Source organism: Aptenodytes patagonicus, chromosome 1, assembly GCF_965638725.1.
Source record: "Aptenodytes patagonicus chromosome 1, bAptPat1.pri.cur, whole genome shotgun sequence".
Taxonomy (NCBI): Eukaryota; Metazoa; Chordata; class Aves; order Sphenisciformes; family Spheniscidae; genus Aptenodytes; species Aptenodytes patagonicus.
In genome coordinates, this window is record NC_134949.1 from 153,731,151 (window position 1) to 153,758,786 (window position 27,636).

At 43.0% G+C, this 27,636-nt stretch overlaps 1 protein-coding gene across 1 annotated transcript in view; it reads right to left on the bottom strand.

Moving 5' to 3' along the window:
* Positions 1 to 22,194: 22,194 nt before the first annotated feature.
* AFF3 (ALF transcription elongation factor 3) overlaps positions 22,195 to 27,636 on the bottom strand; it is a 333,696-nt gene continuing 328,254 nt past the window's right edge. Inside the window, exons 20-22 of the mRNA XM_076328910.1 lie at positions 24,141 to 24,190; positions 23,787 to 24,001; positions 22,195 to 22,423 (exon numbers count right to left, since the gene is read on the bottom strand). Of these exons, the coding sequence (XP_076185025.1) occupies positions 22,302 to 22,423; positions 23,787 to 24,001; positions 24,141 to 24,190 (387 nt within the window). The 3' untranslated portion in view covers positions 22,195 to 22,301. The remainder of the gene's footprint in view (positions 22,424 to 23,786; positions 24,002 to 24,140; positions 24,191 to 27,636) is intronic.

A 27,636-nucleotide genomic window follows, 5' to 3' on the forward strand; every position in this document is an offset into this window, starting at 1 on the left:
GCTTTGGATGATGCGATAGGGAAAATCATACTTTCATTGAGGGAACATTGGAATCCTTCCCTTTTTGCAAGATTCTTGTCTTACTTTCACTAGATGCAAATTTGCCAGAAAGGAAAGCAAGATTGAGGTGCCAGGCTGTGTCTAAATGTTACGGTAGAGGAGGTTTTCAAAAGTTCCAGTGAATAGAATAATATTACAGATGCATGCTCAAATCACACTCCTGAATTCCAGGCAGTTCTATGAGGCTGCATGCTGCACAAATCATACAGCTACGATGTACAAGAACAGGTCTAAACCAGATTGCAGGAGTTTTATTGTTAAAAAAGGCTGAATTTTGGCTGTCGCTGTTCTCCTGGAATGCATTCAGACGTGAAACTAGGTGAAATTTGGCTTGGAGCTTCATTCTCTTCTTAGAGACCTGAGACTAAGAGGAGGACTATGAAAAATCTTTCCATTCATGCCTGTGATGAATTCCTCTGACTTACATATTAATAAAGAGTAACAGCATGCTGCCATGAATTAGCAAAACTCTTTTTTTCCTACTACTCCGTCCTAGCAGAACAGAGGCTATGATTTTAGTATGGAGCAAATGCTGATTTTTCCATGCTCAGATAGAGGTAAAAATTGTTTTTCAGAAATGCTGAGCACCTAGAACTCCAGCTGATTTTAAGTGTGTGGAAAGCTTGGGATAAAATGTAGTATCTCCAATCACAGTTATAGCCAAGGGCGAGTTAGTTAGGCTGGGTATGCTGGTTTCCTGCCCAAGAAAGGCATAACACAAGTTATTTCCTCTGACGTTTGTAGCTTATTAAAGATTTATCTATGTTTTGTGCTCCTAACTCAAATCACCATGTAAAAACACTATAAATGGGAGCAGCAAATGTTGTTTGAAATCAGGCCCAGTCTGTCTGAACTTGGCATTCAGAAAAGTCAATGCACTTTAAAGAAAAAATAGCTCTTTTTACATGTGGACCATAAAACAGCTGCAAAATCCTAACTTTCTGAACTGACTATTCTGTGGTCATTTTCCACATAAATAAATGATTAGAAAATTTGCAAGGAAATGCACAGGTTGTCTAGGTCTTCTCTCACCTGAATGTATCTTGGATAGGCAACTGATAATGCCTCAAGTGCGTGCAATGCTTTCAAGGGAAGACCGGAAAAGATCATCCAAAAGATTGCTCACTCTGGGTAATCCGAGACAATTTTTTCCTTAAATGACAAACAAAATAAGGCGAAGGCAATAGACCAGCAAGCCAGGCTTGCTGTTGCTAAGACAGAAAAGAGTTTCCAAGAGAATGCCATGTGGCACATGCATCAGCACAGCATAAGGCTTGCCCATAAACCCTGCTTTAAAAGCATCAGTGCTTAGCCTGCACTATTCTGGTGCTCAGAGCTGGGAAAGAGCGCGTGTCCCCAGCTGACCCCTGCTGCTTCTGCACACATCTGTCCTTCCACACATGGGACAGTTTCTGAGGGGATTCAGAACAAGTTCTTTGTGCTGGATTTTCAGAAATTGCACTGTTGGGCTGAGAGGAAATTTATATTTTTGCCTATGGGGCCATAGCAGTGCTGGTTTCTATATGGGTGAAGTCTCATTTTGTTTCCATGTTCCTCTTTCCTTTTTTCCTTTCCCCACGTGCACACATGTGCAGACACACACACACACAAACAGGACGCAGTGCGAGGAAGAGATGTGGCATGTGCCTCTCCTTCCAGTACCAGAGCTGTGAGGCGGGGAGTGGAGTACGTGCTGTATCTTGGTGTGGACACACCAGATGGGGTCTCTGAAAGCTGCAGCAGCCCATCCGCAATCTTTGGGATCCCTGGTGTAAGACACTGCCTTGCACTGTCCTCCAGCACAGGGCCATCCTTTATCTCAAGCAGCCTGAAGCATATGTGAGCCTAATTTTTGCCAAAGCTAACACTTCTTTTCTATATGAATGCAGCAAGTGGCAAATCCAGGCAGGATGCTCTGCCCAAGGTGTGAGAAGATCCTGCGGATTCCCCTGTCTCTGCTCCTGTGCCGCAGCTGAGCTCTGTGTGTGTGAAATCTCCGCTGGTTGGATGGTAAAACTGGAAGCACAGAGAAGCGATAAGGAACAATGCAAGCGGATTCAAAAGGGATTTGGATCATTTAGTTGATGAGCCAGCAGATGGCAAATGCTGCTTGGTATAGAAAATGAAAAGTAATTAGTCTGGGAACAAAGAGCAAATGTAGGGAATGGGTGTTACATCCAGCACGCTGATCAGAGAGAGAAAGGGGTTACTGTGGAAAAAAAATCATAGAAACCATCACTTCAGTGCACAGCTGCAATAAAAAAGGCAAACAAGACACTAGACCGATGGAACAGTGAGCTATAATGCACCACGAAAGAGGCAATACAGTCCTCTGGAAGATGGTTATTAGGCCCCTCCAGAATACTGCACAGAGCATGGGTCACTGTCTCAGGAAGCTTATGTTTGGAGAAAGATGCATTATAAAGCAACTAAACTCTAATGGTTTTGATGATTTCCGTTCTGAGGCAAAGTTAAGAGGCTCATTCTGAGGGGTCAAAGAGACCTTAAAGAGATTTTAAAATTATAGTAATGATCAGTACCAGACAATACTCATAGTGCTACGAGATTATAAAAATTAAGGAAGGGGTACTGAGCAGAGAGCAGAAACTTCACAAACTGCTGCACAAGAAAAAAGACGGTTACCTCCTGACTTCACTGAGTTAGCTAAGGGTGAATACAGCTTCAGGAACACATAACTCAGTCAAGTGAGTGATGCACAATTACAGTACATGGAACTGTCCTGTGGAACAAGCAGGTGGACAGTAAAGGCCCAGATAAAAATAGCAAAATGGTTTAGGGGAAGAATCCCTCCCCAGTGCTTCAGGGTTTGTTTTTATTCGGATTCAGTTTGTGCAGGTTCCTAAACTGAATCTGTCTGTTAGTAGAAAGATCAACCTTTGCACACAAGCCATAACGAATGTGGGTTCCCCCAACCCACATTCAAAGAAGAGAAAAGGGGAGGGGGAAGGCAAATGTTGCCGTGCCCTCTTGATCCTGCTCCGGATCACGCCATGTGAAAATAAGCTAGCTTCAGGTCTAGTTAAGACACAGAAAAGTTGTTGGGCTGCTGCTTATGAGAAGACGGGACAGCAACAGGCTGAATTTGAGGTCAGCAGGTAGTTTACAAGGCTAGGGAAGGAGGGGAAAACTGGAAGCATGTGTACCTGCAAAAGGGGATGTAAGCATTTAAACTGCAATTAAATAGGTTTCAGGCACCTAAGCCTACCAGAACTACGCAGAAAATCTGTGCTTTGCTGTGTAGGCATCAGAGAGGCACTTGAAGTAAATTTACTGACGTGCTGTGGTGCAGATACAGAACTGCTGCCGCTGCACCTGGGCTGAGCTGGATGGAGGCCGTCTCGCCTGCTTAGCCCTGAGGTCCTGGAGCTGGCAGATACAGTCTAGAGCATACGGATTAACTATACGGACCTTGACAGAAAGCCTGGGCTCCTTTCATTTAGCGCCATGGCCAGAGAGGACAGTATACCACTTCTATTACAAAAGGTTAGTTCTTAGGGGTATATCGTCAGGAAATAGGAGGTTCATATGCACAAGCTTCCTAACAGAGAGCTACTTGCTGTGGATTAAGCTTAGGTTGTGATCAAGCTTTGCCCTTTCTGTAAAAGGGAATGCAAGACAGTGAAAAGGAGCAGGCAAGACTGAGCTTGACCCTGGGGTGAGGTGAGGAAGGTAGCGAACTCTGTCACTCCGTGTCTACATGGCTGCAGCTCCACAGCCGTAGCCACCCTATGTTAAGCAAATCGTGTTGTGATAAAAATGCCTTGTGCTGATTTACTACAAGTGGTGCCATAGCTGTATCACTAGTGGAAAAAGGCAGGTTTGAATTTGCTGACATTGTTGCAGCTAGACAAAGCTTTTAGGTGCCTCTGAAGCTGATGTGGAAGTGGGAAAATAGAAATTGTGTAGCTCACGTAGACCGACGATCTGGCCTTAAAGGGACCAGCATCAGCTGCTTGCAAAGAAGATAGAAGGACCTCAGAAAAAGATGTGGGGTAATCTAACCCTATAGAAACCTAATTTTAATTCTCCCATAGTCAGATACTGGCTTAAACTCTGAAAGCCTGTCTTTATACTTCTTCCAATGTTTAGCATAATTGTTCTGACTAGATATTCCTGTGATCCATATAGCCGTCCAATCCTTCTTTGAATCCTGCACAGTTCTTGACCTCAGTGCTTCCTGTGGTGATATCTTCCACTGTCCAATTACACATTATGTGAAAGAGAATTTCCTTTGATCAGCTTTGAATACATGAGCTCTTCATTTCATTGAATGTTCCTTTATTCTTGTGTTACACAGCAAGGTAAAGAGAAGTGTCAGACACTTCTTCTCTAGAGTATTTGGTATTTTATCTTACTGTGTCCCTTCTTATCTGTCTCCTTTCTGAGACAGACAAATCTCATTCTTTTCAATCTCTTCCTTTGATAGTCCCTGTCTCTGCCTCCACTCCCCACTTGCTTATTCTCATTCTTACTATCTGACCTCCACTTGTTTCTGCAGGATCTTTTAGAGCTTGGGGAGGGGCACGGACAGTATGCCAGAGGAGAATTCAGCACTGATTGGTATAAAGGGAGAATATTTTCTGCATTATTCACCATCTCATTCACTGAGTAGCCGAACATCTTGTTAGCTGTTTGGATTGCAGCTGTACCTTGAGCAGATGTCTTCGTTGAGCTCTCTATAATGTTTTTTAGGCAGTTGGTGCTGAGCTCATCACCTCAGACCTTAATTACTGTAACCAGCTTCTCCCTGGCATCTCTAACATTCATGCTGTCTCACTTCATTTGGCAGATATCTTGCTACCCAGGAAGCCTGCATTATCCAGTAACCTGACCTTATCTCACCTTCCTGAATCCTTTTTTCTACCACGTCAAGAAGAAAGGTCTCACCCTTATTTTAAAATGGCCCTTTTAATGCTTATTTTTGCTATCTGTCTGCTTTTATGCCATCCTCAAGCTATTCGTGGCTTCCTTTCCATGTATTAGTAGGTTTGACATGCTTTGCCCACACTGCCCATGCAGTCTCCATGGTAAGAGCTTTTCCGTGCCGATCTACAAGATTTCTTATTATTACCACTTTGTAGTCATCCAGATCATCCTTAAAGTCTGGTTTTCTGGTAATACCTCCAAGACGCAGTGAAAGGCGGTAATGCAGGGTCATCTGGAATTCCATAGTATGCCTATAAGATGTGCCCAGATGTGAAAGCACGTGCAGCACAAGGAACATGGAGCTCCCCTTGATATTTAGCAGGAGGTGTATCCCTTCCAACCCACTCAGCCTAGGTTGATACATGGAGTCGTAACACAAGCAAAGCCAATTTGTGCCTTCCGTGTCAAAAGAGCCACAACTACTTCACCATATATGCGTTTGCCTGCACATACCAAATGCTCTGATGGTGAGGCACTCCATTTTTTGGCTATGCTTCCTTGCTCATGTGGATTGCTCCTTGGAAAGTCACAAATAATTCATGTAGGATTAGACAGTGAACTCCAGGTCTGTCAGGGGAGCCAGGCACTCAAATGCGTCTCAGTTACCTAGATTATCCCACTCCCCATTGTGTTATGACTCAGTGTGGAAAGGTTTCTTGGAGTTTTGGAGCTGAAGGTGTCTCTCCCACGCAGCTCTTGTGGGCTATGTTTTTTGTATAGGAGCCTTGTTTGCAAAGTCCTGTCTTCTAGAACTAAACCCCCAAACATTCTTGAAGCAGAAAAAGGAATTGATTTTCAAGTGTTGTTTTTTGAGCCTACTTCATGCTATAGTGCTGTTTTGCTGTGTTGGCTAGAGAAACCAAGGTGTCTTTCATATTAGTATGTAATATTGGAAATGAGTAAATTCTCAAAGGTAGGAAGTTGGGAGTGAATTAGAAGCTGACTGAGTGACGTTCAAGAGGTACCTGAAGAATATTACCTGGGAAAGTGCCACTGAGAGGATTTAGTGCTGAGGTCCTGATACATTGTGCTGAGATCCACAAAGCATTTGTTTCTGCACTCGAAAAGGAGCAGTAGAGAGATTAGGATCTGTCCGGTTAATTTTAGAGAAGGCAACTAGGATGGTGAACAATTTGCAACACTACTTAAAATTAGGAAGACACCGGTTAGTGAAGTCTTTTAATTACTTTAATAAATGCAGTGTAATCTGAATGTCATCTCTTCTCTTCATTATGAGCCAGTTGTGCCTGGCCCACATGTTTTAAATTGGCACTTGTAAGGCAAATGGAAAGGTGAATAGAATAGCTGAGCTGAAGAAGCAAACCCAGTTGGGTCACTTCTGTTTCTTCAGTGTAAAATTTTCAGAACATGTGCACAATAAAGGTATAATCAAAAGTGAATTTTGGATTGCTTTCAGGGTTCCAACTGCCTTCCATCTTCTCAAAGCAGCTATTTATGCTTTCACAGGAGCTTTATGAAAGCATGTGAAGTGGGTATCAGTTCACCCCTATCTTATGCTTGGAGACAATCTACCTTTATCTTCTTCTTGTGGCTTTGTCTGGATTGCAATGAGGAGTTTTGTGAGACTGACCTAAAGCAGCAAGACAAGACAAAATAAATTTTTTGTGTACACCCTCATTCACTGAGTTTAAGCTTAAATCCTCCACTCTTGCAGTGTTTTAGCTGAAACAACTTAATACACAGGAGAAGATACCTTATCTTGTTTTGATTAGAAACTATTAGCTCAAGCTAGATAACAGGGCCTAAGCCGAGATCCCTAAATCCCTCCCTAGTCAAAATTTATGTTCTGATGAAGCAAGAACAAATTATGTCTGCTCCATCTAAACCTTTTTGAAGCTTTTACTCCATGCAGCATCATGAAGAGAGCTGTAAAAACAATCCGCTGAGTCCAGACTGGCCAGGTTGCAGCCACTTGCCGAAACAGATGATACCTTGTTTATTGTTTTGTGTCCTTGAAGTTTAAAGAACTTTTATCACTCTTCACTTCCTCTGTTTTCAGTTTATCAGTGAGTTTAGGATGCCAGTGAGAGCTACTCTATTGATCACATCAAAGGACCATTTAGCCTAATGAATTTTTTTCTGACTGCTGCCAGTGTGGGATGTGCAAGAATGGACGTAAGGATGGAGCACACATGCTGTGGTCGTACATGTCCCAGGCCCTTGGCAGATGGTGCCCTGTGGCTGGCGCTGGGACTGTGGAGCCTGTCTTGGGAGCAGATCAGAAAGCAGACTTCTCTCAGGAGCTTTCCCTGGCCATTAAGGCTCGCAGTCAAACTCCCACTGTTCTTCTCTCATCCTGTCCTTTTGAGTCTTGCATTCTGGGCTGCACAGCTTCAGTCAGAATGGTCACACGTGTTGGTTGCAAGGTGCAGCTTGGAGTAGGGTCTCTTACTGAGAGAGAGCCTATTTATGTTAAGAAAGGCTTGCTTCCAGGTTGTAGCAAATAACCTGCTACATTGACCTGCTAAAAAAAAAAAATACTGGAACTATTGCCTCCTGGCTCACTCGTTTCCTAAAATGTTTGCTCAGTACCCTGAAGAATGCCTGTAGGAACATACTTTGCCTAGATCCGTCTGGGTGGAAAGGCTTGTCTGTGGCCCTGCACCAGGTGCTTTAGAAGGGCCTGGAGTTTATCGCCCTGCTCAGGCACTGCTACTTGCCTGGATCCAGGAGCTCTTTCCTCAAGTGAAGGTTTTTAATTGTTCATCCAAGTCATCCAGATCCCTCCACATAGTGCCTAGGGTGGCCTTGTGCCTAACACAGGGTTTTGTACTCTGTTTGGGGCCAGGCACCTAAAATGATGTGTCTTGTTACAATGCCTAAACCCTTAACTAGCCATAGCTGCAAAAGCTTGCTTTTAGTACTTTTTGAGAAGCATGCTAGCAGTGAGAGGGCTGGGGATATAGAATCATAGAATCATTAAGGTTGGAAGAGACCTCTAAGATCATCGAGTCCAACCGTCGACCCAACACCACCATGCCCACTAAACCATGTCCCTAAGTGCCTCATCTACACGTCTTTTAAATGCTGCCAGGGATGGGGACTCAACCACTTCCCTGGGCAGCCTCTTCCAATGTTTCACTACTCTTTCAGTAAAGAAATTTTTCCTCACGTCCAATCTAAACCTCCCCTGGCGCAACTTGAGGCCATTTCCTCTCGTCCTATCACTAGTTACTTGGGAGAAGAGACCGACCCCCACCTCGCTACAACCTCCTTTCAGGTAGTTGTAGAGAGCGATGAGGTCTCCCCTCAGCCTCCTTTTCTCCAGGCTAAACAACCCCAGTTCCCTCAGCCGCTCCTCAGAAGACTTGTGCTCCAGACCCCTCACCAGCCTCGTTGCCCTTCTCTGGACACGCTCCAGCACCTCAACGTCCTTCTTGTAGTGAGGGGCCCAAAACTGAACACAGTATTCGAGGTGCAGCCTCACCAGTGCCGAGTACAGGGGGACGATCACTTCCCTAAAGTGAAGCCAATATCTCCCAAGGCAATCTTTCAAAGATGTGTACCCTTTCCCCAGCTGCTTTTCAAAATGGATATACTCCTTGTGCTTAGTGTCCACTCCCTCTGCTTTACCTGGAGGGATTTGTACACCATAAGCTGTCCATAGCACTGTGGGACTGAGAAATTCCTTTCTGGGAAACAGGAAAAAAAAAAGAAAGATCTGTATCTGTATGATCGGGTTCTCCATTATTTTATACTATATGTAGGCATATGTGCTATCAAGTCATAGTTCTTGACACATGTAACCTTAGCTTCTTATAGCTGATCTGTAATACTGGTGTTTGAAAAATTACTACAGAAGATCAAATCAGTAGAAACTCACACTGTCAGGAGTTGCATAAATGGTCCTAGGAGACGCTATAATAGTACATCTCTACTGATTTGTAATTCCTTATATTACAGGAGATTTCAAGCTAATAATCCCTATCCAGACAGTTGGGCAGCCTGGGTTTCATTTTAAGAAACATCCACACACACTGCTGGTTCCTATTCTTAAATTAAAGAAAACGTAAGAGTCACATTATTAAGAATGTGAGCTTGATGCAAATGTGAAAGGACCACAACAGGGTCTGCATTTCAGCAGACATTGTTGCAATGTTTCCTTTTGCGTTTTGTCTGTGGGCTTGCACGTCTAGTGAGGAAGATCGTGGCCTATTCTATTTCAGAATGGCAAATATTACTGCCTATACATACTTGCCTCAAATTAAGAGCGGAAACTCCCCTAAAATGCAACGTTTCCCCATAATTTTTTTTTCCCCTTTCTTTCAGTACGGATATTCCATCTTCAGGTTTTGAGTTTTCTTTTTTTTCTGTTTGGCTTTGCAGTTAGCTTTGATACCATTCAAAGTGAAGCCCTGGGGCAGAATTTTTAGCAAATAGCAGTCCAAGAGCTGCAGTAAATTCTTCATTGCTCTGTGTCTTTAAATCAAGATTGGGTGCCTTAATAAAAGGTTAGGCTTCTCTTCATCGAGTTATTAGCCTTTGATAAAGGGATCCCTTGATGAAATGTTATGGCCTGTGTTTTCCTGGGAAGTAAGACTAGATCATCGTAATGGGCCCTCCAGTTCTTCAGCTCAGTGGTGCCTGATTTCTTTCCTGACCTTGAATTATGCTGAGAAGAGGAGGTTTTTGAAGAACAAGTCAGGAAGTAAAATTCTGCATGAATGTTTTGCAGGATTACCAGCAAACCACTGAGGCGTTCAGGGAGAGAGGCAGTGCTGAAGCAAGCAGGTCCAACCTAGCCGAAGTTAACGGAGCTGTGTGTGGTGTGTAGGACTGAACCAGCACTGGTGTGGGAGATGGCAGAAGTGGGCTCACTCTGAGCCTCGGTGGCCTCGGAAACACAGCTACACATAACTGTCCCTCTTGTGCGTGGTACGTCAGCTCCTCAGCCGCTGCAGGCAATGCCTGGGGAAGCTGTCTCCGTCCTTCAGTGATGGCAGTACCCCGATGAATGGGGAGACCGTTCATTGCCTGTTCTCCCGTCCCAACAGGAGACTCCTGGCAGTGATGGGGAGCAGCAATGTCTTGTGTCAGCCCATCATGCGTCATTGCACGTCATAAGCCAGAGCTTGTTCCTGAAATACATTCCCTGCCCTCAGTAGCAAAAGCTCTCCATTTGTGTGCTTCAATATGCGATGGTTGCAGTCCATAAAAGGCACGTGTTCGTGTATGGTGGTGAGTCACAAAAGTGCAGAACATTTTTTGGGAAGCTCATTTCTTCTGGCCTGCCCCTGAGATGTTCAGCCAGTACCTGCCCCGGCTGTCAGATGCTGCTTGGGAAAATGCGATTTCCCCAGTAAGAAGGAAGAAAATGGCCAACCCCCGACTCCCCAGGTATTGATCGAGCAGAAAAGAACCACCAGAAGCTACCACTTGCAAAATGGTCATGTTAAAACAGCAGCATTTAGGTTTTGGCCCAAAAAAGCATGCTGGAATAAATACTTCTGAGAGATGGCAATCCTGCGTGGGAAGAAGCTGTAGGAATCGGGAAATAATTGGTGAAAAATATGTGTGTGTGGACAGGGGAAGGCAGGATGGAGAGTGACTTGGTACTTGTATTTCTTGTGGTTTTATCGTAATACTGGCCTATAAATCGTGAACTGCTGCTGTGCAACTGCTGAGGTCATGGCTCTCTTGGCACTACTTACAGACGTTAGTGGTCTTAAGGTACAGGGGCTTGTCTCCTAATTTAAATAAAGAAAAGTTTGGATCGGTTATGCACTCATCCTGCGCCTCACTAAAAAGTAGCAGTGACTCTGTTCTCCTTTCCCCAGAGAGCTGCCTCTTTTTGCCTATTTGGCTCCGTCAGACACCCCAGTTAAATCCGGTGCCTTGTTAATGAGGTCTGCTTTGACGAACGAGCCTTTCCTCCTTCCTTGTATGAAGCTTTTAAACGAGCTCACCCGTGAAGGAAGTGTGGAGAAGGGTAGGTGGCTTAGGCAGGAGCACAGGCGACTGCGATGGGACCCGAAAGCCATAACACAAAACCAGGCAATTTTTTCCCTCAGAAAAAGGTTTAAGAAAGAGACAGATGAGGCATAATTGAGACAGAAGGATGTTGATTTCATGGTTTATTGTCACATTAAAAAAGTAATCTTACTGATGAATTAATATTTGCTTTTTAATATAAAAGTGCTTATTCTTACAAATCCTTAAGGCTCATTCTGTTACATTACAGTAGGATTTTTCACCATCCCAGAAACTGTGCTACATGAGTTTTATATGAACCGTGGACATAGCAAAATCTCCAAACAGTAAAACAAGTAATTAATAATTTCATTGCCTTTGTATGCATGAACCTGTTTAATTGTGTAACATAATTTAACATGAAAACAAACAAAAGCAAAGTTTTCTTGTGTTTTCCAGTTTGACTCAGAACTGATCCCCAAAAGATCTCTATTTTGCTTGAGTGAATGGAACAAATACAATTGGTTTTGAATCTCAATTTTTCACTCGTACAGCAAAAAGGAGGGAGGGAGACAGAGGAGCGTTACAGATGTAGTGTTTACCCTATGTTTCTTACTAAAGAGAAAAGGGACGACCAGCAAGCACAAGCACTGTTCATATGTGATATATTTATTTTTGTAATGTCCCTATGTTGTACTTTTACTTAGGTAAAGCTCCCACTGAAGCCAATGTGAGTTTTGCCTGAGGGAGGAATAAGACCAGGGCTCTCACGGGGAACATTTTCGATTAAGTAGTTTATTATTTTCTTGTCTCACAATGGAAGAATGAAATAGGTGAAAGTTACTAAAGCTCTTGTTTGTATTGATCACAAGTGGAATATGATTTCTGGCATACACTATGATACACAGATAAGAGTATACCGTATTTATTTTTAATCATAATCAGAGCTATATTAGTTGGATGGGCATTGAATTTGCTATTTCTACTTAAATTTTAGATATCTATTTACTGTAAAGACCAATTTTTTTTGTGTGTCAATATTTGGGTCAAAATGCAGTAACTAAAAAAATACTAATGCAAAAGATAAAAATAATTTAAAGTATTCTGGAGGAAGGGGGGAAATGCTGACCAATCTAATAAATAAGGCAGTTTAAAGCATTTGTGACTGCTACCGTGATATATGTACATACTTTACAGCATAAATTACTGTACAGAATACTCTGTTTATTAACCTGTGTAAACAATATTGCCTGCTGTATGGGGACATATCGTGGGATTATGCTCACTGGAAAGATAAACTGCTATAGCTTTGGCTGGGTGGGGGAGGCCTCGGTAGCGTGCCCTTAGAGAGAAACACGAGCGATGTTTTATGAGCTGCAAATAAAGCCATCCTGACTCGAATAATTTTACAAAAAATCTGCTGACGTTTGTTGCTATGAATGAAATATGGAAATGAATCTCTGTTGTTTGTTACAAAAATAATTCTGGTCATAAGCTGATCTTTGTGTACCTCATCTGGCCAGGGACCCTCGCTTAGAAGTTTGCTGTGTGAAAAGGGGAGGTGGGGAAGAGTTGCAACGCGGCAGTATCCCGCCGTGCGCCGTGTGCAGTGCCAGCACGCCCGTCAGGAGGACGGTCGGTGGCTGGACCCCACACTGGGACCGCCGCATTGCCTTTTCAGCCACTGGTGCTATGTGCAGGATGGGAAATGGGCAGGGAATAAGGACTACTGCAATTATTGCAACCGGCTGGAGAAGTAATGACAAATTTAAGCATCCTGTTATTTTGGCCGCCCTGTACTGTTTTCCCCACCTGTTTTTTTCCCCTTTTTTTCCCTTAACCACCCACAGCACGGTTTGGTTTTGGCTTCTGCATGGTGGCAACTCTGTGGAAGAGAGTCTCTGTAGGATGCCTACTGCAACATGGCCCTGGTGAGTGGACGCCACCGCAGCCCAGGTTTCCATTAATAATACGCCCAGGAAGGCAGGCGGTTGCCGTAAGCGAAGTGTGTGTGTGCGCAGCCGCGATTTGTTACACCGGTTATCGTCTCTGTCTGCCGCTGTCAGCACGGAGCAATGTCCCTGTGCAGGAGGACCAGGGGTTAGCCTCGGGCTGCCCGGAGAGCAGCTCTCACACCGCCTGGCTCCTCTGCCTCAGCTCACCCCCCTCCTGTTCCCATCTGTGGAAAGAGACAGCCTACCGATGACACCGCAAGCACACCTTAACCCGGCTGCCCTGAAGCTATCAGCACGCCGCCGCTCTTTCTGCCTCCACTGACAGCAAGGGACGCTGCCTGGCCAGCCCTAGGAGCTGCTATGGGACTGCTGGTCTGCAGGCAGGCCACGAGCTTTAGGTGGCCCTGGGTGGCCTACAGGCTGTTCATCATGGATAAAGTTGCCATTTTCACATAATGAATTGAAAAATGCTGTTGAATTTCCATAAATAAAGTAATATTGGCCTCATGTGGGCTCACGGCCAGCCTCATCTCTTCTGCCATCCACAGAAAATCTCTTTCTTCTGTTTACAGAAAGCCAGCTCTACTTCCAGACAACATATGGAAAAAGTGCCTTTGAGTGTTTACTAAACCATAAAATGTATTTTCTTGGTATTTCAGTAATCTTAATAGAAGAAAGGTGCACATTCAGTCCTCGAGGAACTACCTACTTCTTTGGATTTGGGCCTAGTGAATTAGAGAGTGGGCAAGGGATAGTCCAAGTCTAAAACATATGCTTTAAACATCTCAGAAATAAATGTATTTACCGCATACTTATTTTCCTGCATATCTGCTCCCTCCCAAAGTGATCTCAGCCACATCCTGCATCAGCGCATCCTAAGATATTTTACCAATTTCAGCAGGCATTCTCGTTAGCAACAGGTACAATTGTAAACCTGGGGTGGGATTTACAGCACCTCTGTATCTGAGCTCATCACCTAAATTCCCTTTGTAGCCGGTGGACGGAAGCAAGCACTTCTAGGGTGTGATTCACTGTGCTTACTTTAGACCTTCAGTACAAGATGAGGTGAATCCCAACTTCTGTGTTTAAATCAGGACCTTTTTTCTTTCCCAGTCCACCTTCTCGTGCTATTTAACGCCAGTGAATTGTTACAAGGCTGACTGTGTGTCCTCAATGGCCTAAAAAAGGTCCTTGCACAGGTGTGAGACCACCAGTTCCTGCTGGTTCTACTGCAGGGCTGTAAAGTGACAATGCTCATTCAAGCAGATCAGTAACACAATGTCAGGCAATGGTGCTGGGCCAGGAGATGCTGCTGTAACCCCTCCAGCCACACTGCTGTTTCACACGGGGCATTTGAGTCACCACCGCTAAGGGCTTTCAGTTCCCAGATTAATGGCCTCTCCCCATCTGCCTTTGGACACGGAGAAGAAGAGCTGGTCAGAAATTGTGCATGGAGTCATCAGCACCAACTGTCTCTTCCTCAGGAAGGAGCTGAAGTTTCTTGCTAGGAATAATAGGAGAAGGTGGGCACCAGTCCAACAAGTGGGGTGGGAATGAGAAGAAAGCAGAAAGGTCCTGAGCTGCTCGGCGCAGCTCTGCACTGCCCTCCATCTTTTTTCCCATGAGTAATTTCAGCTCTCCCTTGTCCTGTACGTCATACGCCCGGGCTGGGAGATGGGGTTGTGGAAGAAAATGTCTAGAGCTGCAGGAAAAGCTGACTGTGGGACCAGGAAGACAAAATGAAAGGCTGAGGAGATAAAAAATGAATTACTGTATTGATCATGGCACTAGTTAGCTATGTGTGATTTGCTGGGGAAAGCCAGAAGTCCCCATCCTCCCATTTTCCATTTTCCTTCCATTTCCTTCCATTTCCTTCCATTTTCCTTATGGAAATGGAAGACAGACTTGTCATGGGTGAAGGCAGACCACCAAAGGGACCTTGACATCCAGAGGGACCTTGACATCCAGAGGGACCTTGACAGGCTTGAGGAGTGGACCCATGTGAACCTCATGAGGTTCAACAAGGCCAAGTGCAAGGTCCTGCACCTGGATTGGACCAAGCCCCAGTATCAATACAGACGGGGGATGTACTGATTGAGAGCAACACTGTGGAGAAGGACTTTGGGATATCGGAAGATGAAAAGCTGGACATGAGCCAGCAATGTGCGCTCGCAGCCCAGAAGGCCAATCGTATCCTGGGCTGCATCAAAAGCAGCGTGGCCAGCAGGTCGAGGGAGGTGATTCTGCCCCTCTACTCTGCTCTGGTGAGACCCCACCTGGAGTACTGTGCCCAGCTCTGGAGCCCTCAGCACAGGAAAGACACGGACCTGTTGGAGCGGGTCCAGAGGAGGGTCATAAAAATGATCAGAGGGAGGGAAGGCCTCTCCTGTGAAGAAAGGCTGAGAGAGTTGGGGTTGTTCAGCCTAGAGAAGAGAAGGCTTCGGGGAGACCTTATTGTGGCCTTTCAATACTTAAAGGGGGCTTGTAAGAAAGATGGAGAAAGACTTTTTACCAGGGCCTGTAGTGACAGGACAAGGGACAATCTACCTCAACTGAAAAAGGGTAGATTTAGCTTGGACATAAGGAAGACATTTTTTACAATGAGAGTGGTGAGACACTGGCACAGGTTGCCCAGAGAAGTAGTGGATGCCCCATCCCTGGAAGTGTTCAAGGTCAGGTTGGACGGGGCTCTGAGCAACCTGATCTAGTTGAAGATGTCCCTGCCCAAGGCAAAGGGGTTGGTCTAGATGATCTTTGAAGGTCCCTTCCAACCCAAACCATTCTGTGATTCTATGCTTCTATGATAAATCTAAACTGCAAATGAAAATATCCTTTTTCAATACAAATATTTTCCAAAATGGAAGTAAGAAAAAGACTAAAAAGGGCCTATCCTTTGGTAAATGTTATCTATGTCTAGCTTGTTCCCGCAGGAAGTGTTTCCCTTCATGTCTGTTGACAAGGTGAGAATTCGATATCCAAGAATGCCAAGTGGAGGAGAAAAGGATAACTAGTGCTAAGGAAGGAAGGATTTGTTAGTATTGCCTGAATAACATGAACAGCATTAGAAACATTTTGTTGATTTGACTGGTGTTCAGTCCTTGGTGAAGTGCTTCACTGATGACTTCTAGAGCTAATGTGTCAGAACAGAGCTGGGAGTTTGACCCTGGGATGCTGGCTAATGATGGTGTGATTTGGGAAGGTAACTCCCTGAACATTGTGCTCCCAACATATCTCTGATTTCCCAGCTCAGTTACTGGTAGTGTGCATCACAAACAGACACATATTTTGTTATGAGAGAGACTTTTTTTTTAATGTTTCATTAAGTGACTAATCCTCTCTGCAATGCACCATTCTAAAAGAAAATATCCATTGATTTGAAGTTACTTGAAGCTGGATTTGGAATAACAAATGATTTGAATACTTCTGAGGCTGTTATGAGAAACACACTTGGTACAACTGGGGAGGCAAATTTCTTTCACAGAAATACAAAGTGGCTCAAAGACATAAAAAGATTTGAAATTCTTAGGATGGCTACACAGCACTTGTTAACCTATGCTGTTTGTCCCATTATGTACTGTTGTGATTCTTTCTCTCTACCAGGATCAAAGTTATAGATACTCTGGGAACAGCAGTTTCGCCTACGCTGTGACTCCCCTCAGCGCTAAGCACAAATTTTATATACTCAGGCGCTTACATTGAGAGCTTACATGGTATTTAAGGATTTTGAGGGTCTTGTAGTTCTGGACTCGGGGGTGAAATTCATCCAGCGTACTTAGCAGTTTTTTCCATAGCTCTTCTACAGCACATCTGAGGATACAAAGTGATTTGCAAACATTAATTAATTCTCATAAAGCCCTATGAGGCAGATAAGTGTTAAGTATCCCTGTGTTAGTACATATGAGAAACATGAGACCTGAGTGCCTTATGATCCATGCTCTTCTCTATATTCACTCCCAAAAAGGAATATGTGCCTTGGGACAGAGGAAATCCCCACTTTTTCATCATTCTGTTGTTTTCCTCGGACCCTCTGCAGTCCTTCAAGGGTCGCAGGGATGAGGCTGCAAGTCAAGCTACAGCGTGTGAGATTCAAGCTACACAGATCAGAAAAGAGAGGGAGCCTTGCTGTATTTGCTGCTGGTTTTGTGGGGGAAAGCAGTGCCCCTTATGCAACCTGTGGGTTACTTGCTCCGTGCTCCAGCACCCTGTCTGAAAGGCCGCTTGGGCTGCCAAAGTAGAAAACACTCCTGAAAGTGCAGGCATACTTGTGGACTACCGAGAGCAATAGAGCCAGACAGCAAGCGGAGGCAGGGGAATTACTTGAAGAAATAACCCCAGCTGAGTCCCGCCCATCTCACTGAGGAAAACCATAGTCTTTTGAAAGAATGATAGAGCCTTGGATGCCCCAAATCTCAGTGTTTTTCCTCTATGTTGCTTTAGTGAGGTAAGCACAAACGGCGCCTAAAGTAACTTTCCAAATTTGTTAACCTCAAGAACAATTTACAGCATGGCCACCAGTATGGCCTTATTGAGGGCAAATGGCAGCTTTATGAGAGACATTAAAGTAGCCAAATTTTCATGCTAACGTTATTGGGTGAGAGACATTGTCCTCCAGTTTTCGAGACAGACTAGATATAAGATCATCCAAATCCTTTTCTGAATGCGTTCAGACAAATTTATCTACGGTTACATGCCTTCCCAGCCCTCGGTGCACAGCACATAAGCTAATGTAACAATTATAATTATGATAGTGGTCAGACCTACCAGGCCTTTTTAAGACATGAGAATCAGACTAATTCTCTAGTTTCAAACACAATGAGTTCAAATATGTGATGTAAATGCTAAAAAAAAGGTAACAGAATGAGAGGCATGTTAGGTCTGTGCCAGCCAAACTTCTATTGTTATCTTAACAAGTCCATATTCTTCAGGCATTGTTTGTATTTCTATTGTGCCAGGAGATTTTATTCTTTAGTTCGAGGATTCTCCCTGAATGGGGGAGGGAAATGTTGCTATCACTGTGAAAAAGAAACATTTCTTTCTGACATATTAAGCATTAAGCGGATTATGTAAAGGCAAGGCATATTGCAGAAGGAGATGTTCTTAATACAGCTTTGACCATGAACCCACGACCCTCGAGAAAATTTAGGAGAGTTAAAAAACCTATTGCTTTGACAATCTTTTAATTAAAAAAAAAATCTTCATGTAAAAAGATCACGGAATTCATCCACTGTTATTTACATAAAATTCAACTTTTCCTGCTTAAAATCATGAATCATTTCATGTCACATCTGCAGGATATCTGAGGCAGATGCCATTAATCCAAGTCATTTTGCAAATTCCAATTTCATTTGGATTAAAACCTACAACTAAGTCAGCGAATAGTATATTCTGTACATGCGTTAAGGCTGGTGACTACTGAAGTCTCTTGGGTAGATAAACTAAGCACAGATTAGCCAGGTCTAAGTATATGTCCTCATCTAGGGAAAAAAAGATATCCTGACATTTCAGTGATGTAGATTTGAATCAGTAGCCATGAAAAATGGTTGAACATTTGTATTACAAAAGAGATACTATGGCACAGTCCCAAAGGTGCATTTCTTATAAATTAATTAGCTGCACAAATTATTTTGATAACAGTTACTGCACTTCTGAGGTGATATGGCTGCTCAGTGATGAGTACTTGATGATCAATGGTAGGCACTAGTAATCCTTCATGCTGAGTGACTTCATTACTATTTAGATTTACAGTATGTACATATGTGTTTGTATCTACACTTACGGCTTGATCTTCTTAACCTCCTTTACCTAAGGTCCTCTCTTCACTATAATCTCTTCCTTTGGAGCCCTGTGATATTTGGATAAAAGAAATAAGCAAACAAGGGGTTGGGGTATCCTGCCATGCGACAGGGAGGACTATGCTTGGCTTTTGGCCACACTTGAACCTCTGCATATGCTTTGTTCTCACCTGTCATTCATGCCACCATGGAATACTATAAAGCATTAAGGCCAAGGGGTCTGTATGATCTTGCTGTCTCTGAGGATCCTATAGGCTGCTCTGCATTTGTTGCGTCCACCTGCAATACATGGTTCCTTTGAATGCATTCCCATTGCTTTACCAACCCTGACTGATTCAGAAGGCTCTGTTTGTAAGCAAACCTCTCCCTCCAGGCATAATCCTTCTGGATTTGTACAGAATGACTTCTTACTTTCACAAAATGAACCTGAACATTGCTATGACGTAAAGAAGCCTGCATGTTCCTAGACTTTTACAACAGATTACAACAAGTAAGCGTCTTTCATGGAACCCCAGAGAAGGACGGTCTCTGCTGGTCCCACCCAGAACACACAGAGCACCTTTAACTCATGGTGAAGTGCCTAAGACTGTTCAGGTTCTTCACGTGGAACATACGCTTAATTGGACCAGACCTAAAAGCCACATGCGCTTTTCCAGACGAGGCCCTAAGAAGATGAAATGAAGTACTTGTCACCGTGCCACATTCAGTCATCTGAACAGCAGCAACCATTTACAGCAAATAGTCTGCACAGAAGAGTATTCTAAATAACCTCACCAAAATGGTATAGCTGCAAGAAACCCTATGGAGAGAAGGCCAAAACCTCTAATCCATTATATGTCTAATTGGTTTAAATGGCTGCTATTTCATCCTGTTACGCCACCAGAAGTTAAGGCTCAGTGTGCTCATCAGACGACACAGATGATGCCAGCACAAAAACTAAAAAACAGCGTGTTTTTCCATGGAAGCAATGGGTATTTTAGCTGAAATAATTCAATATAAGAACAATGTACAAGAAAGGACAATCATCTACAAGAGATCCTTAGTACTTGGAAATGTTACAACAGGACAGCATTAATTCTTGCATTTCTTTGAAGTTTCTTGACATATTACATCCATACAAAGAGTTCATCGTGATTAAGAAAAATATCCCGATCTTAGTAAAATAAACATGCTTCGAAGTTCCATACTTGAAACTCAAATGCCACATGTGCAATAAAACTAAACTCCATTTAAGGCAAGTAATACATGTCACTTCTAAAATTTCTCAACATTAAATAGCAGTAAGGGCTCCCAAACCCCCAAACTTATCTGAAGATAAACATCATAGGCACCGTCAAAGAAAACAGAAGCTAATCTAATTGGAATTTCACTTTCCTGATCTGAGGAGAAATCCCGCAGTACCTTCATATGGTATTGAAGCAGCTGACAGAATCCGTTGCTACTAGTCTAGTAAATCACGACAGACTTCCACAGCCGGAGATCAAGCAAGTGATAAACAGAAAGGCACCGATCAAGTTCTCCACCATATTTGTGACCAAATTGTGTTCCTTCTGGGGTGGATAACAGCCAGAGTTAAGAGTGACAGGAGGACTCAGAGGATGTGTATTTTGTTACTTAAAGGCAGGTCCGTGTTCACTCTTAAAGCCAGCCAAACTATTACACTCAAGTCTGTGCTAAGAGGTGACAGCAGCCTGAGCTCAGGACTTCTCTTGGGGGGAAGCATCTGAGCACCAATGGGCACATAAATATTGGCCTGGGATGGCTTGGGGCTGAGCAATCCCTCAGTAGCTACCCTACTGAGCTGCTTCAAAGAACAAGGTGAATGCTCTGAGTCTGAGCGATAGCTGGAGTTATGGTAAGCAGCCTCGACAAGAAAAATGCAGGTACGTGGGGCCCTGTGTCCTCTCAAGCCCGCTCTTTACCACAGGGTAAATACAGCCTGGGTTAAAAAAAAAAAGATGTTTTGCTGAGAAAACGTGCCGCATTGTTTGGTATCTTTTTTTCAAAATGCAGCTCTTCAAAAATGGGGGAGGGGAAAAAAAGGCAGCAAGGACCAATCAATCAACCATCAAAACCAGTGGCTACTTCTACTTGTATCTTCTATTGAAAGAGTCTTTTGTACTCACATTTCCTTAATCTATAAATTAGATTAGAAAACAACAATCAAAGGCTCCAGTCAGTGACTCAGACAAAAACAGTCCATTGAAGTCACTGGAGCTGCTGACTTGAGTAAGGGCTGCAGATCTGATTGCAAAAAAATTATACTTCCGATACAAAAAAAGAAAACTAAATGTGTAAAAAACCACTGAAAATGAACAAAAATGCACTGAATGCAAGCACAGTTGATATGAACTGGACTTGACCTCAGCTGACCCAAATTAAACTCCAATTATTGTGGGATTAATTCTGGCACGAAAAACACAGCCTGTCAACAGGAACTGAAAACATCCCATAAATCAAGAAACGTTAAAGCTTAGTTGAGATTATGCATGAAGAGTGAGCGGATTATGATAGGAAACAGTTCTTAGCCTGGTGAACAGCAAACTCCGCTTCCCAGATAAAGGAAATTGCATGTAATGCTCCCATACAGCCTGGAAGAAAATGCTGCAAGCTTTTGCTAGATGAAAAAGATATGAAAGTCAAAATCTGTGGGATGAAGCCTTCCCATGCAAAGCCAACAACTGGTATAGTTATCTCTCTGTCTCTCTGTGTGTACGCAGCTGAAATTAACACATTTTCTTTTCTAAGTGGATTGCAGTTTGCCATATTTTTTCATTTATCTGCTTACTGTCAGTAACAGAATGCAATTTTCCACCATCTCTTTTAAGTTCTTGCTATCAGCATATATGTTTTCAGGCTTTTTGCTTGATACTGTAGGTTATACTGTTGGTGAGGAGCTGAACAAGAGGTAAAGTTATTTAAAAAGACAGGAGATAAAGAAATGCATGCAATTTGTTGAAACTTATTGCACATGAAGGAATGCCGTCTTTCTCCAACTTAACACGGACTACACAACTCCTCTGTGTGCCCCAGTGGGGAAGTAACAGGGAGATGGCACAGTAATATTGAAACTTCTGTGACGTGTCCATGCTCGCAGTAAAAGTTCTCCATGTCTATGATTTGCCCTCATTCATTCCAGTTCAGGAAAGCCCTTGTGTATGTGCTTAAGCTCTGCTGAAGTCAACGGGATTTCAGTACAAGCTTCAAGTTAACAATCTATTGAGAGCTTTCATGAATAGGGATCTGTGCTTATTGCACTTGGTTCAACCAACCCATGAGATTTTGGTTTCTGAGTTTCTCGGCACAAGAATAGAAAGGGTATGCTTTGTGCATTAAGATCAGTTCTTTCCAGTATTTCTAGTGTATGAAAATGTTTGGAGAGTGGTACAGAACAATTCATTCTGAAGAGACATCATTGTATATTATGCATATCATTGCATATGTATACATATATGCACACATACATGTCTACACTCAGAAAATTTTTGCTCAGTATTGAAGAAATATTCACCTTTGTTTGGATCAATGCTGTGGTTGACTATTTCTGTAGCACAGTGTCCAGAATAACTGAATTATCCGTGAAAGATATACTGTCCATGTGAATGGCACACAGTCATTATGACAAGTGAGCACTATTCCGCACCCAGTGAAGTCCTTGTTGAGTGTACTGAACTAAATGCTCCATACTGCTGTGCAAGGTGATAGGTCCCATCAATGCATCCAAGTCGTTAAAAAAATCTACAGGGGAAAAAAAGATTCAGCATCAGAGGAGTGAAGCTGTATTTGCTACTTGTCACCCTTTAATAGATTTTATTCTCTTGCAAATTGAGTCAAGCTGAACGTTTCATGGGAATGAAAGTTTAGTGCTGGTGAGATTAATTTTAAAGCCCTGTGGTTCACGATGTTACAGGCTGATGCACAACAATTTTCTTCTTAAAGAACAAAACAGTGAGTTCTTCGGCTTTGCTTTTCATTAATTTCCATTGAGCCTTGATAAAGCAAACAGATGCTGGGCAAGATTTATTCTGAGATTAAGGACAACTAAATCAAAAAGTCTACACACAAGTGTCTATCTATACATATGCTAAATATCTAAGCTACCGTGACAGACAAATAGAGCCCTGTACAACATGGTCATCACAGCCTAAAGAGTAATTTGGCTAACTAGCCACTAAGGACTAAATTCAGTTGCCTACTTAGAGGTATGTAGTGCCCGTTTGAGATGCCCTCAGGCAGCTGATACATACAGCCTGGACTGGCACGTCTAACACAGGACGTACAGGAGACTTCTGGAGTGGTAGGGTAGGTAAGGATACCTCAAATGGCATTTGGCAGCTATGGTTAGGCAACTGAATTGTATCCCTGTGTCCCCTTCAGGGTGAACTGAACAGCTCTCTGAACTCTGCTGTTTGTATTGAACAAAGTTCCATCAACTGTAATGGGAGATTAGCCCCCCTGACTCATATATACACACCTACGCTTAGGTGTCCTCATTTTGATTTGAATCCTGCCCATGCCACTGCCTTAAATACATGAAATAGCCTGAAAACCAAGGAATACTTTATCATCAAGTCAGATGCTGAAGCGCTTGCTCATGGAAACCAGTTCAGCTGAGAGAAGTTTGCTCTGAAGAGGGAGCGAGGCACCTCATTCCCATCTGTGTCTGCTCAGATGGGGGGAGGGCTAGGGGCTGTTCATTCCTTCTGCAGAAAGGAAGTGTGCTCCTGCTTTTTGACGTGGTCTGGCTAAATGCATCCCATCCAGCTCCACGACTTTGGGGCGCAGGAAGCTGTCTTGCCTCCCACAAACTTTTCTCTCCAGAATGACACAGATGGCAGCGAATGCTACCCACAGCTATGTCTGTGACCTGTCTGTCACCAGTCCTGACCAGCCAAATAAAGAAAAAAATTAGATGCTTCTGAGCGAGACAGCTATCAAAATTGCCTTTTTGGGCCGTTCTGGAACAGATTAGGAGCACACTGAAGAAAAAATCACCTCTGCAGTCCTACTTTGCAGACAGGATTCCTATCAAAATAGTTGTTTTCGTGATCAAAATCATGTGACAGCCTTCTAGAATAGTCCAGTGCCTTGACTCACTCACCTCTGTTTTCCTTGGCCAGGTTGTCAGCCATCTCCCAGTAGTCATAGCTGTGCAGGATGCTGTTGGTGATGCTGACGTGGTTGGCAGCCATCTGATGAATGCGCTGCGGGATGCTGATGATAGGAGATGGGGAAGGGGCCCCTGTGCTCCCCTGGGATCCTACAGAGCTGACTGGAGAAGGGCTAGGGGACATGGGTGATGGAGTTCCTGTGCTCCTGGAAACAGATTTTAATATAGTTACTTAAAAGGGCATTGGGATTAAAAACATGAGAGTATCAGAACATACGGCAGGTAAGAAAATATAATTTCTGCCTGCCAATCTGATGTAAGTTTCTGTGCGACCTGTGAACTTACTTTCCACTGGCACCCCAAGGAGAGGGGTTCTGGGCAGCTTTTGATGAATTCTGTAAAGGAAAAAATAATTCACAATGCATATAATTTATATAAGACTATGAAATGAAGAATATTAAACAGTATAAAAGTAAAGAAATGTAAAGAAAAAACTGTGCCGACAGCAGTATTCAAGTCTCATGATGCAATAAACCCACTCAGCCTAGTTTGGTGTGATGAAGCAGTGCTGCAGCACAGACTCAAATCACAGTCTATTAAACACCCTGGGATGGGGACTGGTTAGGAAAACATGTTGGTTGAAACTGAAACTTTTCACAGAAATCCTGGGAGTTCAGAAGAAAGTACTGCCAAGACTCTTTGTGAGGTTTAACATGGCATTTCTTGTGATAGGGAAAACCAGAAGGATTTCCTCCCACTCTCCTGCCCCCAAAGACACATGCCATTCTCCTAGGACCTGCGAGACTGTGCAAGTCTGCTCAGCCTGGCTGACCACAGGGATGTGAATCTGAGGCTCCCTCAGCTCAGGTGGGTGTTTTAACCACCAGGCTCAAGAATCTCTCTCACGATTGCTCCTCTTGGGACTCTTCCCCTTGGTCTGAATATAGCAGCATTCACAGGGCCAGAGAGACTGCCCTTGTAGAGTGGTGGTTCTTCTAGCTGAAGGGTTACCCAGACCCACCCAGAAGGGGACGTTAGATCATATATTGTGAGCTCTTGTATACCTGCAGTCATTAAGACTCTCACTGGTATACTGTGCTTAGGTGAAAGAATTCCATTGCTTGAGGAGAGGCTACTTTGTACAAGCACTGCGTTTACAGAGCAGGAGAAATTCAGGTGTCCACAATAATGGAAACCGAATAGCTAAAATGATTCTAGTAGTTAATCTACAAGAGCTGGTGGGAGTCTACTGGCAGGTTCCTGCCCATTTGACCTGTGGAAAAACTCCTCCCCTCTCCCAAATGCTGTCACTGATTTAATCCTGGGCCTGTGAGAAGGAAGGATGTAAAAACCACAACTGTAGGAAACAAAACTTTTCTGGTCCATCCCATCCACAGCCTCAAGTTCAGCAATGGCCAGTTTCTAATTCCTCAGAGGAAAGTGACCTCCTTGCACCCTCCTCTGAAACCATACATCCAGATAATTGTGTGCTGGGGAACAACCCTCCCTTCTTGACAACCATGGGAGACCAAGTGAAGTCCTGCAGCTCGCGATCTGTTTATGGATATTGTTCAAATGCAGGGCTGCAGGTGTTGCAAGCTGCAGGAGTTGCAAGTGTTAACAGCAGTACAAACAATCTTCATCTCTCATGGCTTAGGAAGGAAAAATGATAAACAAGCGGTTTCAGAGCTTCATGGATTTCAAGGCCAGGACTAATCCCCCAGGACACTCAGTCTGTCCCTTTTCCACCAATCATGGAACTTTTACCAGAAGCTAAATTCCTTTTAAAATGTATTTATTTTATTTTATTGTATTTTAAAAGGATAGCTAGTCATACAGAAATCTTAAGACACTATTTATCCTCTTTGTTCTCTTATGTCCTGCATCTAATGTTTAGCAGGCCTCACAGTTAGGAAAACAGATTCTGTTTCAGGGTTTCAAAGACTGAATTTTCTTAACTTCAGTGCTAGCTTTTGGATTTTGTTGGACCAGTGCCAGCAAAACTGCGTGTCACCTGGTATTATCAGCTCTGTTTCCATATACATAATGATCACATCCCCTCTTAACCTGTTCTGCAGTAAGCTGGACGCATCTCCCGAGCCTCTCTTCAAAAAGTTTGTTTTCTCAGTTTTGACCTGTCCTCTGAACTGCTTCTTGTGTTCTCACATCTTTCATGTGCACACCAACATTGGCTGTATTTCAGCAGTGATCACATCAGTGTCGTGTGTGCCCTGGCATTCTTCCTGCATTTTGACACTGGGCCTTCTACATCCCAGGTAAGTGGTATGAAAAACAAGCTTTGGAGTGTCCCACAGGGGGTTCATCCTTCAATGGGTTTTCTTTTTCTTTTGGCAGAAAGGGCTAAGGTGTGAAAGGAAAAAAAGGAAAAGTTCTCATTTACCATCCTAAATAGAACCAACCTGGGAATCCTCGGCATTTGCTCCTTTCACAGAATAGTTTCTTTTTTTTTTTGCTTTTGTTTTCTGATCTGTCTCAGAACTACTGGCCTTCATCTTTCTAGTGTAATGGAAACTGAGTACATGTTATTTACTTACAGAGTTGGAGGCAGGAAAATATGAAAATCGAAGTGGAGTCAAGGATACTTCCGCTGTAAATGTAATCAGCCTCTGCCTTACTGTACAACTTCCCACACCTTTTTTCTCATGTTTTAGGTATATTACTCCAGCCTCCTCCCAGTTCTGCACCAGAAAGGTGGGGGTAAGGATTCTAAAGAGTGTAATGTTGTAAGGGACCATCTCTTATCCCACTTTGCTTACTGCTACCCATTCTCCTGGTTTCTTCATGCTCTCAAATGCGTCGGGCCCCTGAATATCTGTAGCTTCTTTCTAATTCTCCACTGCATTGATTTTTTTTATAATGGAAATAAAATACTTAAAATGAGATTTAAATAATCATTTTGTCTTTTCTAAAAGAAAAGTGTATCTAATTTTCCCTGCAAATGCATGTGACAAGGTTTAAAATCTTTCTTTTATTGATATATATGTGGAAGTTCCTAATGCAGTCAGCATTTCACGTCACTTGGTTTTGAAAGCTGTTAGATACCAAATATGAAATGAGTAGAGAATTGGCTTGTTTTCCACTAAAAATTATAGCAAATGTTTTTTTTTTTTCCATTTTTACTTTCAAAGGTGAGAATACTTTCTAATGTGAAACTACACTATCATTATATCAGCAGGAGCTCTGCAAAAAAACAAGCTCATCTTGGCTATAGCAGAGTGTAAGTCCATTTTATGTTTGCTGTGAAACAGTTTCTGTCTGCTAGTAGACATTTTACATGGTTGAGAGCCTGACCATCCTGTTCTTAATGCAGGTATTCTCTGAACTGGTAAAGAAAAATAAAGTGCTGTAATAGGCACATATTTCTTTTCCCTGAAATCAAGTCATTGTTAGAGAAACATAATGTGTTGAATTATATATTGCTAAATTTTTAGAAGCAATTACAGGGACTTCAATTTCAGTTTGACAATAACGGATCTGTCAATTTCCTTCACTGTCTTCATGTGTTCAGAATCTGGTCATGAGCATTCGTGCTTGTATTTGAATTTTTTTATTAACAAAATGTCAAAGGATGGATGTTTTTCATTTCAAGGTACCTCCCAACTGCAAAACAAACAACCAACAGAGGAGCCTGTGTTCAAAGACAAATGGCTGTTCAGGTCCCCCAAAAGAGTTTGTTTTAAAGCTTGTACTTTGTAAAGCTTGTACATATGTACTTGTATGTACGTATTATTTTTTTAATTAGAAAGATAAAGGCTAGTTTTGTGTTTGGAGATGAAATGCTGGATGGACTGACTGCTAGGTGAGCTCCACCTGAAAGGCT